The sequence below is a fragment of the Pyxicephalus adspersus genome, chromosome 3, assembly GCF_032062135.1.
Source record: "Pyxicephalus adspersus chromosome 3, UCB_Pads_2.0, whole genome shotgun sequence".
In the NCBI taxonomy this organism is placed as follows: domain Eukaryota; kingdom Metazoa; phylum Chordata; class Amphibia; order Anura; family Pyxicephalidae; genus Pyxicephalus; species Pyxicephalus adspersus.
The window spans coordinates 84,973,711-84,986,032 of NC_092860.1; the positions used below are offsets into that span (position 1 = coordinate 84,973,711).

A 12,322-nucleotide genomic window follows, 5' to 3' on the forward strand; every position below is an offset into this window, starting at 1 on the left:
CATCATTCTTCCATGCCCACGTCATCACACCTCTGCCCTGTGTACAGTGCTCAGTGCCCCGCCCCTTCTTCACCCTTCACCCCTCTGCGTCTCCACAGCACCGGGGCCTGTGCCTTCACTCTCCGGTGACCCGTCTTCTCTCACCGCCCGACTCACAGTCTTCTTCACCATGAATTTCCTAAGGGGAGTGATGGGAGGTCAGCAGAGCTCCGGGGTGCAGCCATCCGGAGCGGAAACCGTGAGTGACAGCTGTATATGTCATGTCCATAGGGTCACCACATATTGGGGGAGGGGGGCTGTAATTGTAGGGAAACCCTAATGTGATCTGTGCAGTGCTGGTGTGTCAGGGCTGGAGGCCTCCATCATATAATGGTGACACCTCATTACACCCTGACACATATGGCTCATGCAGAATATTGGCCTTCCAGCAGGTAAGTGTGCTGTGTAATGATCTAAAATGGCTGGGCTGTTGCCGCAAGACGTCAGTGTACCTGGCAGATCCGGATACCTCACAGGGCACCCTAATATAAAGATTACCTATAGGATATGCTGAGTGCTATGATCAGAACGGCGGTGAGGTTATCACTTCCTCACACTGGTGATCTGCTGCTTCAAGGGAAACGTTACTTACGTATCTGTATCACCTACCTACCTACTGCATCACCTACCTGTATCGCTTACCTGTGTCACCTACCTACCTGTATCAGCTCCATAGAGAATAAATAGGGGCGGCAGTGAGAGGTTCAGTACCGCTTACTGTAAAATGAGCAGCTGACGGTTCTACAAAGGCCAGTGTTTAAGTTCCAGTTGCCAGAAGCTCTGTGTGATCGCTTGATCCGGCTACAGGTCTGAATTCTGAAATCTTTGCACCTGTTTGTGCACCTGCACTAGGCAGGACACAGATAAAGAGGTCCTGTCATCAAGTTAAAAGATTGCAGGTCAACAAACAGCAGTCTCAAATGATGTAAATGCTTACATGCAACATTTTTACCTTGCATCCTCTGTTTCTCTGAACATGCTAGAGAATTTGATAGCTTGAGAGTACGGTAGCAGTAACACAGCCCGCTCCCTGCATGTCATAGCCCTCTCCTCTTTTGGAACAGCTAAAAATGGAGCCAAATGTAATAATCAAAGCAATGTAAGCTGTCAGGCTCTTTATTGCAGAGGGGACAGGCTATGTCTCTTCTACAATATTATGAATGTGCCTGCCTGATGGCAATGTTGCATTCACAGGTCAGTGTACAATCCCCGGGGGTATTGGAATGGATGAACGGTTATGTACATGCCTGGGAATCACATTATTCCAGTACGACCAATCAAGTCTGCCAAACCTGGAAAAGGAGCAGGTGAGGATGCCAGCAATGGAGCCAGGGGAGTGAGTTTGGTTTCACTTAAAGAGAAAGTAAACTCAAACCTCACCCAAAACCAAAAATTACACTTACCTTCAATCCCGCAGAGCAGTCGATTGGTCCGGAGGTCTCTCCACTGGCTCCCGCGTCGTCACGGTATCTGTATTTAAGGCGGCACACTAGGTGCCGCCATCTTCTCCTATTCTTCCGGGTTCTTCTTCCTACGTCACCCGACACAGGCGCGAGATCGCGTGATGTAGATGGATAAAAAAAACTTTCAGATCTCACTGCTCGTGCGTGAGATCGGCAATTGTTTTCCTTTTTGACGAAAGGGCTCCTTCTGCGCATGCCGGAGATGCTCAGGCATGTGCAGTAGGAGCAGCCAAGAGTTTCCCGGGATTTGTGACGTAGGTATCCCAGGAGGCTCTGCGCTCCAATTCATTCTCAATCGCCTATGCGATCGAGAATTAAGGGGGTGGTGCTGACAAGGGTTGTCTACCCTTTTATGTAAAGTGAAAATTCTGAGTTTAGGTATGCTTTAAGACTAGATACATATCTACTTAAAACTTACAATCTTCACTGGCCCAGCTTCTCCACCCTTCTCTTTACCTCTCCTCAAATACTTTTAGGAAAATGCTATATAGAGTCACTGGCCCTGATTTACTAAAGCTCTCCAAGGCTGGAGAGAATACACTTTCTTCGGTGAAGCTAGGTGATCCAGCAAACCTGGAATGGATTTCTTAAAATAATTTGCCATTTGATAGCAAATGTTTTGAATCCTGGACTAGATCAATTCCAGGTTTGCTGTATCACCCAGCTCCAATTTGAGTATGCTTATTGTAACTACAGAAATAATTCTCTCCAGCCTTGGAGAGCTTTATTAAATCAGGGCGAACGTGTGAAACCTCTGCTGACATACATCACAGCAATATTGCTGAGAGCTTTTCAGTGTCTACACAGAGGAGGCTTTTATAGTAAAATTACATATTTAAACTAAATCCACCTATAATGTTATTGGACAGTTGTTGCTGCAGTGACTAGTCTGGTGAGGGGGTCACTTTAATACCTGTTTTTGACTATCCCATACCTGTACATTTGTGGTCCCTATGCTCTGTGTCATTTAGGGTAAACCCCCACATAGACAATGTGTGATGGTTCCCTGACACAGAAACAGGCTGGATGTGAACAGAGTTGAGATTTGGCAGCACTTTATTTATCTATAGGTCAGATCAGGGATTGGATTTAGATATGTAATTTTACCCTGATGCCCCCAACTTGAACGCCATAAGTTGGATTTCTAGCGCTGCTGTCTGCTGGTTTTCCCATAGACATACTTGCACTGGAAGGATTCTTCCTCCTTGTCTATAGCTGCCAGTGTACATTGTTAGTAAAATGTAGAATGCTTGTTCAGTGTGAAGAATATATAAGTAGATGTAGTTACAAGTCCTGGTGAATGGCCACTCGGGCACATTATTGTGGGAGGGCATGGAGAGCATACACATTTATGTTCTATGTATCCGATATCAGAAGGTGCTCGGTGGCGGACAGGATCAAAACTAGTACATATGGCACCCAAAGATGCTCATTACATGGCAGGTGAGATATATATCATTTTTTCCAGTATTTTCAAGCAGAAGATTAGCATACAACATTACAAAATACAATGCTTGAACGTCTGTGGGCATGCACAAGAGTTACTGTGCCAGCCAATCAAGATGCTGAACCCAAAAGATGCCAGAGCTATGAATTTGATGTGTTAGCATAAGAAGGAGAAATGGCAGATTAATAAATAGTATATACAGCCTTTATTGTGTTATTTATATAATGCTTTTGAATAGTGGGTGTACCCTGTGGGAATTAGGTTAAGTTGGTCAGAATCTTGTGTAAATGTGAGCGCACCATACTTATCCATGTGCACCTATAGATGAGCCATTGCAATAAATAAAGCAAACTCTGTACATGGCTAGTTGGACACAATGGCTTCTCTAAAACATTTCAACAAGGTGAGTAATGGATTCTGTTTGTAGAGATAATTAAGTTGGTTATATCACTGCCCTGCATTTATTATGATGGGTTGTGACAGGTGTCATTACACTCAGCCATGTAAATACATACCTTATGATTTGCAATGCACTGACATGTTTTGTCTTCTGTAATTATAACACATAAAATGGGAGTTCAATAACCAAATCAATGCCCGAGCATAGACCATGGATAAACTATTTGGGTCTTTAAACAGATTCAACTCCTTGTAAGAAATGAAAGGGTTTATGTCTACAAAACAGCGGCTCAACTCATTGCATTCAGTGTAGTATATCTGATGGGTCAGTGTGGTAATTACAAAGCTGGGGTTTAGTTGCGGGATGCTTGGTAGCCGGGGCAGGGAAGTTGGGGGGGGGGGTCTAGCAACCTCACATCCTTGCTGGTAACACGTTGGCTTGCTGCACAAAGTATAAAGGAGGGGGGGGGAGAGGTAGGCATAGCAGTGTGCTCATGTCCTTCACCAGCTACTTTTCTTGATAAAACCTCCTCCATAGACATATCAAGTGGTTTATATAGATTGATTGGAAAGTCAGAGGGAATTTGACCCCTCACTGCTGACCACCACACTAATATGCTGTGAGCCGTGGATATATTAATTATAAAAGGTGTTCTCTGGAGAGCTAAAAGTTATTTAAAGGGTTCCCCCATGTTAAAAAGGGCAAGAAAGACTTTATTATACAAAGAAATGATACATATATATATGAATGCAAATAAATAAATTGACCAGCAGGTGGCAGTAAGATCATAAACATACAAATTCACTGCTAAATCTTTTCAATTTAAAGTTATAAACTGCTCACCGCCATTAAAATCATTTTCATTCAAAGATGAAATCTTTTAACTGGATATTTGTTATAGGAATGAAATAAAGTGAAAATTGGAGTTTATGATATAGATAAAAGGAACGCAGGATATTCTTTACAAAAGGGTGTTTGCAACAGGACACATTCTTGCTGTATATTTATACGATGACCCTGCTTGTATGTACATGTTGGAGGTGACATGCATTCTGTGCGTCCTGTGCATCTTTGGTCACTCTATACGATCATGAGCAGCAGCTACTATGCCTTGGGAGCTTTTCATTTTTCTTACTGTTCTTTGGTGACCATTTATTATTATTATTATTATTATTATTATTAATAATATTATTATTGGTAACTAACGTCTGTGGAGCATCTCCCGTAGTGTCACGTTAGCTTATGTGCATTGTTACTAATCACTCCGCCACTTTCCTAAAGAAAGGGCTTTTGCACAAAACCCCTAGGACAGTTTTAAAGAACTATACAGGCACAACTGAAGATGTCATATCACACAAATCATAACAAATACAGTCTGCTACAGTGAAAATTATTGGGACTACATGTTAGATTGTTGTTACTATTAGTCACTTCTGTGGAGGTGTAAACACTTTTTAAAGGTAAAACTTTTATGATTACTTTTTTTTGTTTTGTTATGATTGCTATATGAGTTAGATATCCCGTTGTTTTTATCCAGGGTCTTTAAAGTCCCTTTAGCTGGAATACACATTTTGGAATGTGATGTTTTCTACTAAGTTCTGAATATGTATTTTATGATAGGAGACTGAATATGAACATGTAAAGATCTAGGAACTAACCATACCTATCAGATTCTCAAATGTTTAGATAAATGCTTAGTTACTTTCTGGCTATCTTAAAATGATGCTTTGCAATGTTATTTTAATTAGCTGGATTACTCGTATTTTTTTTATATATGATTTAAAGATTTTTGACAGATTCAATATTAGAAAAAGCTTTTTATTGCTGGCTTTTGCGATCTGGAAGTAGCTAATTATAGGGGGACCTACATTGCCTATATCAGTCTGAGAAGTCAGAGCGCTATCAGAAGGTTTTGTTTGCTTGAGCTGATCCCAATGTGCAGTCATTTTATACCTCTTCCCTGTAACCATTATTCACAGGGTGTAAAAACACCATCATAAAGAGCTTAGACCTGCAAAGACTTTTCTATGGATGTGGAAGTTTTCAAAATTGAGGTCTGAACTCTAAAACAACGAAGAAACAGATAAAATGCATCCTCCTGAGCCAATTTACCCATCATAGTTTTTGTATTTCTGTCTGTAAGATTTACACAACTCTTACACCCAAGCCCATTATGATGAATATTCTGGGCAGCAGGTGACACTTTACAGTTCTCATTCCTGCCTTGCCCGTGACTGGTCAGGGAATTTTTTTTTGTTATCTCAGAAACATTGCAGCAAACCCTTCTCCCAGTCTTAGCACTGATATACAGGGGGTCTGATAGCCAGACAGGTTTAAGTTCTTAAACATCTTTCATTTAAATAATATATAAAATTCTAAATGCAATGAGAGATGTGATATTTTGTATCTACCTGGAGTACCTTCTGCCAAAAATGTTTTATTTTAGTTTTTGATAGAGAAGAGTTAGAAGCCCTGTCATTTATTTATAGGTAGAGAATAGTAAGATAGTATTTGGTGCTCATGATATAGTACAGCATGGTTTGGCACATAATGATATGAGGTATTAAGCTGTACTCGGCTTTATTAAATACACATCATTCTCCAAAGACCTAAATTCTCACCACATTGGTCTTATTGCCATTAATACATATTATAGGGGTTACTTTCCTTTTTCCCAATTCTATAATGTTGTTTGTTGCATCCTGCAAGTATTACAAAGTCATCCAATTTGTTTATTCATAATGAGAAATGTGTTAGCCTTCAATAAAGTAATTTTAAAGGAGACAAATGTGTTCACATAGTTTATTACAAACATTTGGATGTGGTGGCAAGACGACAGATCCTATTACACACAGTTTATAAATGGAAATATATTTGGGTAATAGACTGACATCTGCCGGCATGGTCATTTATTCTTTGCCATGGCAGCTGCATAAATCATATTGAACTATTTTAGGCATTCACAGAAATTCTTCAGAAGAAAGAACATTTGTGTAGCTGTGTAGGAAGAATAGATGTATGTTCATTCTTTGCTCCTTTGCCAAGTTTTTATTGTGGTCTGTGTCACCATCAGGGAGAATCATTATATTTATTTGTTACTGATAAAGTAAGTAAAAGGAATCATACTTAAGAGGTCAGGGCAAATCTTCATTGAGGAGAATTGTTCACTTCCTTTTGTGTCTTTAAGAATGAAACTAATGGCAAAAAATAAAATTGATCCTAATTCTATCCAAAGTAATTCAAAACTGGCAATAGATCTACTTGTTTCTTCCTGAGGAGAAATGAAAGAATGGGACAACCCACCCCCTATACTTGTCCCTCACCATCCAGTCTTCCTAAATCAAAAGAAAAAATACTTCTCATTCAATGTTTGTTCCTTATCTTCATTGTTTAATACATAGTAGATTAACATTGAAGGCATCCAAACTGTGAAGGAACATGGAATATGGGATTGTGTCCTAAAGAAAAAAGCATTAATTAAACCAGAATGTTTTAAATTTTACATTCTTCAGTGACATATGAGAATCCTTACCCAGTGTTCAGAAATGAAATATTTGCCTGGTGTTGGGGAGTGGTGGGCTCCAGAGCCAATTTGAGTATGTTTATTGTAACTACAGAAATAAGAAATGACTACGTATTTTACCTTTAATGGAGGTTTTGCAGTACATTTTTGTAGCTAGAGACATTTTTTTAAAGTAACACACAAAGAGTAGATGCCAGATGTAGTGTTTTTACAGTGTTCTTTTCTTTTTCTATAGATCCAGAAGTTGTGTGACAGAGTTGCTTCCTCAACTTTGCTAGAAGACAGAAGAGATGCTGTAAGAGCCCTCAAGTCCTTGTCAAAGGTTTGTTCATTCTTCTGCGTATGGCCTCCTGGTTCTGTACAAGGACTTTTCTTTCTTTTTTTTTTTTATTGTAATTCATTGAGCTGCAATATATGTGCCTTATATATTGATAGTAGTATAAAGCAGCTTATTCACAAATTAATATATTGCTAGCCAAGTGGAAGGCAGAAAATTATTATGGATTATGCAGTGCATTTGTGTTTTATATCTTGCTTGTAACCATTACAACTTCCAGCATTACCTCATTTAGCTATTAGCAGTTGAAAAATGTTTCCCCTTTGTTGTAAACAGAAGTATCGTCTTGAAGTGGGCACTCAGGCCATGGACCATCTTTTGAATGTGCTACAAACTGATCGGTAAGATGTTTTTTTTTTTCATCAAAACTTCTCCTTTCTAGTTACCCCTTCAGCTTGGGGTCACTTAAGGTGTAACTAAAGTCCCACTTTGAAAGTTGTCAATCAAGCAGATGTTTTTGCAGAAAGGTACAGGCAATGTCTTCTATGCAATAACTGATCTTACTTGCCTGATTGCCACCCAGCTGTTACATTTCCCTGGGCTGTGCATGTGCAGCTCAGCATTTGATGCCAGGATACCCATTTATCCCGTCTTCCCCTGTGGGATTAGTGGCCGAATGAACTCCTGCTTGCTTGGGCTGGAGTTAAGTCATCCCGGACGATCCAATCAAGATCAACTGGGTTTAGCTTTGCTTTAAATGTACAAAATACCTACCAAGAGATAACTGAACCTTTCCAGCAGCCTGTTTGACATAGCGCCAATGACTGGGTCACTTTAACTTGTGCTGGTACTGCACCACAACCGTTTGGCTCTTTGTGCTGTTTCTTCCTCTCTTAGTCTACACTGCTGTACAGGTTGTAAGAGGCTAATTGCAGTACAATTTTAAATACTTATACTGCTTGCAGCCTAAAAAAATTTTCAGTCTTGAAGGAGTAAACAGTTTTCATTTAGATAATTTTGTACCAGTAACTGGTAAGTATTGTTTCTAGTTTTTAAACCAATATTCACCATTTTCATTAATGCAAAATTAGAAGGAAGATCTTTCAATGGAGACTCCTATTCCAGTGTTAGGGATCTAAAAGAAAATTTCCTCTTACTTTAGATAGATTCTCGCTCTCTTTTTTTGTTGTGTATAGGACTTCTACAGAACTGGACATGAAGAAAAATGTAATGGTACAAAGATTGAACAATATAACTAAAGGTGTTTTATCCCTTGCCTATTTTATTTAAGATGTAATAAATAGTTTTGTCTGGTAAACTTTAAGGGTACTTACAGTTTACCCTCAATAATACTAATAAAAATTGACTGTATTGTATTTCCTATAGAATGGGGTTGTAAGAAGTGCATTTTGGTGTTTTGAAACTAGGAAGCTATTGTTTATGCAGCATCCCTGACACTATAGTGTAGTGTTTCTCCACCTTTTACCATGGAGGAAGCCCTTGAAATAACCTTCAGGTGTTCAGAGAACCCCTGCTATAAATACTATATCCACAGTTCACGTTATCATATAATGGTGATCAGTGGGAAGAATGCCTCTTACATTATTGACCAGTGGAAAGCTGCCACCTTTATAAATAGCCAAAAAGATTAATGGTGTGTGTTAAATTGACCTGCAATTAAAAACTGCTCAGGGCTCAAGGAACCCCTGGCAACCTCTGGATGAACCCTTGTTGATAAACCCTACTATAGTGTATCAGGTACTGGTGTGGTTGAGATCTTTTACTAAAGACTGCAGAAAGAATAGCTCTCAACCAAATGATATGATGAGCTCCTTTTCTTTCCTCTTAGATCTGATTCTGAAATCATTGGCTATGCACTGGATACATTGTACAATATAGTGTCTAATGATATGGAGGAGGCAGGTAAGTCATTGTTTTTGTGCGTGCGTGTGTGTGTGTAGGATCTGTTGTGGATTAACATGTTATGCCTTTCATCTGTATGACTATAGACCTGTTAAAGGACCATTTTATTCCTCCATTTAATCATTTTCCAGCATTATTCCACAAACAGAAAGCGCCTGTCTGTCATAAACCCAGTTGTTATATTTTCATTTTGTTTCTTAGATTTAGAATTATAATAATTTTATGTCTGTTTTTTCCAGACATTGAAAGTGAATATGTCATTAAAAGAGGAACACTGATGTGCAGTATCCTCTAGCATCAAATTAGCTTTGTGTGACTATATTAAAATGTAATTCAATCCTTTCTAGATTATTCAGAATTAATGTAGGGTTTTTGCACTTTTACCTGCTGCTATTCTGCTGAAACTGACACATTTCCTTGTGAGCCTGCTGGTAGTACACATTTCCTCTTTGTAATAAGGGAAAACAGGGATGGAACAAGGACAGTTAAATTCATTGCGATCAGGCAGGTGAGGTTATTTTACTGCAGAAGGGATATCACCTGTCTCTTTTGCAACAAAGGACCTTCCCGATTGCATTTATTTAAGGTAGGGTTTAGAATGAATGGTCAGGCTCGTCTTGCTAGTTACTGTATTCAGACTTGGGAGAAATACTAACAAAATACAATGCACATAGTGGTCCTGGCCAGTCCAAATCTATGATATTAACCAGTTAATAGACAAGTTAGGCTCTACGTTCTCATACAGTAGTAAAATATTTTTAGGTCATTAAAATACATTTTTTCTGTCTGTTTGAGGTAACGTAATACTAGCACATGTAATTATGTATAAGTAAACACAAGAATCGTCATTTATGTCATGTTACTCTGATTTTTGCTCTCTCATGTTTCCCAAACATCCCTCTACCAAATTATACATGCAGTTGTGGGAACCCGATCATGGAGCCTTCTCCCCAAGGAGACAGGTGAACTGCCACTTAGATCAGTAATGCTTCTGGCAGGCAGACAGGCTGCTTCTGTTGTTGCAGTGGCATCACTTGCATGATCAGATCTGCCATGTCACTGTAGCTTCATGCCATCAACTGACTTGTGTTTGTGTGCACGTCTGTGTGTGTTTTTTGTTATGTTTTTTTAAAATCAGAGTTGTGTTTTTTATTACTGCATGCTCTTTTAATATCACTTGGCAAAACACTTCCGCAATGTTAACCCTGGCCAGCAAATTAAAATCTAGCGCTTGGCAGGCTGTATTTTGCACTTTGGAGTGTTCCCTTGTTTTGTAACTCAGCCCTGATTACTGGTAATCAACCAGTTTGTTGTGGTATTTTATTATTGAATACCTTCATTACCCATTTCAGTGTGTCTTTATTAACTGGCAGTAATTGTCATTAAATTTGGTGAAATTCTGTTTTTATAAAGGGAAGCAATGGGGATAATTACTACATTACCACCTAGAACAGCTGCCTGGTGCTCTATATATCCATTATATATTTTTACCCTGTCAACCTAAAATCCAGCAATTCCCTGCTATAGAAGACAATATTTCTCCATTCCCTCCGACGTTCCTCTGACCACTTCTTCATTGCTGCAGTGATGTAAGAAGTCAGAGGAAAGAACTAGTGCACGTTGTAGGACATGGTTATCTATTGTCCTGGAAGTGACAAATGTTGAAGTGGCTTTTGGCTGCAGCAGTGGAATGGAGAAGAGGTAAGGGAAGTGGGTTGCCAATGTGGTCAGAAACTTCTATCTTCTATTGCAGGGGATTGCTGGATAAAATCTTTAGAGTCTAAAGAGTAGGTTTTAGTTAATCCTCCATGCTTAATGCAACATTTTTGGGGATTAAGAGACCCAAAGAAATTGTTTAACCTTCCTAGTGTTCTAACTCCCTCCAAATTTCCATGCAAAAAATGTTTTTTTTGCATGGAAATTTATTTTACATTGTAGGCTATTCTTAGGCATAACTCACCAAAATATGTCCAATATTTAATAAATTTATTATTAAACTTTAAATATAAATGTAATATATATATATATATATATATATATATATATATATATATATATATATATATAAATTATAAATATACATTTTATGAAAATTTCTTTGAATTGGACTCAATACAGCTTTTTTTTTTTAGGTTAAAGCTACCCCGAGTGTGACTCGGGATTACCGCTTTTTGCAGGTAAAATTCACCCTAACTCACACTCGGGATTACTGCTAGGGAGGTTAAAGTGTTTCAAATTAACTGGTCCCCTATGGGTAATATGGACTTCAACTACATACAGGAACTCTATGTTTAGTATGGGATACCAGAAATCCCCATTTTAAACTTGGGTGTTGGGATCATACCGAATATTTACATTTGTATGATCTATGGTTTAATGTAACCTTTTTTATACTCAGAAGTTTGATATTTTATATTGCCATTAAAAAAAACCTCTGCCTATCTATTCGTTTGTTTATTCCAGTAACCTTTTAGATCTAGGCAGGGTCTCTTAACAGATATCCACTAAATCAATACAATACTACAGTCCAATAAGTTATACTAAGTCCGTTCAACACTTATTCATTAGGCTGGAAACCTAATCCCAAGCATTATCCTAAAGAGTTATAGAGTGTTTATCGAAAATATTTCATATCCCTTCAAATTGTATTTTTAAATATGTAAATTAATCACATAACACTGGGCGATCAATATCTTTCTTCCTAGTCTTTAATTGGCTATCTTGTTTCATGAATTTAATATCTTTTCTTTCTTTCATGTCTACCTGTGCAGCCGAATCTGAAGGTAAAAATCAGCTTTTGTGTGCATGTGTTGGGTTTGGGCTTCCTGTTTAATCTTTGCATGGCTTAGACCTAAAGGATTCTTTTTAGCATATCTCTAATGTTTGAGCCATTGTGAATCACTATACATGCATGTTCTTCAATTTTTTGTTTTTTTTGTACGAAACACTAATGTTTTTCGATTAGGTACTTGGGGGGGGGGGGGGGGGAGGAAAGCTGTGTATCTCACTGCTGTCTTCAGCCGCCCTTCATAAGATATCTGCCACAAAAAAAGTGCATTGTATTCAGCGTAGGCTGGAGACTTCCACGCTGGAAAGTAAAGCCACTGCATGGCTCTGCTAAATAGAAAGCCCAGCTGTAGTTTTCAATTCCACAATGTATTTAGAAGCAGAAGTTAAAAAAATATATTATAACCAATATATCACAGTTGACGTAATGTACGCTTTCCTGGAAATGTTAAGCTTGCTATTG

The 12,322-nt window shown here is 38.5% G+C and overlaps 1 protein-coding gene across 6 annotated transcripts in view; it reads left to right on the top strand.

Annotated features, from left to right (window-relative positions):
• The window catches only part of USO1 (USO1 vesicle transport factor), a 36,618-nt gene continuing 24,296 nt past the window's right edge, over nucleotides 1-12,322 (top strand). Inside the window, exons 1-6 of one of the 6 annotated variants that reach the window (XM_072405553.1) lie at nucleotides 1-238; nucleotides 7,108-7,194; nucleotides 7,486-7,550; nucleotides 8,999-9,072; nucleotides 9,993-10,034; nucleotides 11,844-11,855. In XM_072405553.1, coding sequence (XP_072261654.1) covers nucleotides 170-238; nucleotides 7,108-7,194; nucleotides 7,486-7,550; nucleotides 8,999-9,072; nucleotides 9,993-10,034; nucleotides 11,844-11,855 — 349 coding nt within the window. In that variant the 5' untranslated portion in view covers nucleotides 1-169. The remainder of the gene's footprint in view (nucleotides 239-7,107; nucleotides 7,195-7,485; nucleotides 7,551-8,998; nucleotides 9,073-9,992; nucleotides 10,035-11,843; nucleotides 11,856-12,322) is intronic. The other 5 variants (XM_072405554.1, XM_072405555.1, XM_072405557.1 and 2 more) reach the window with 5 other exon arrangements.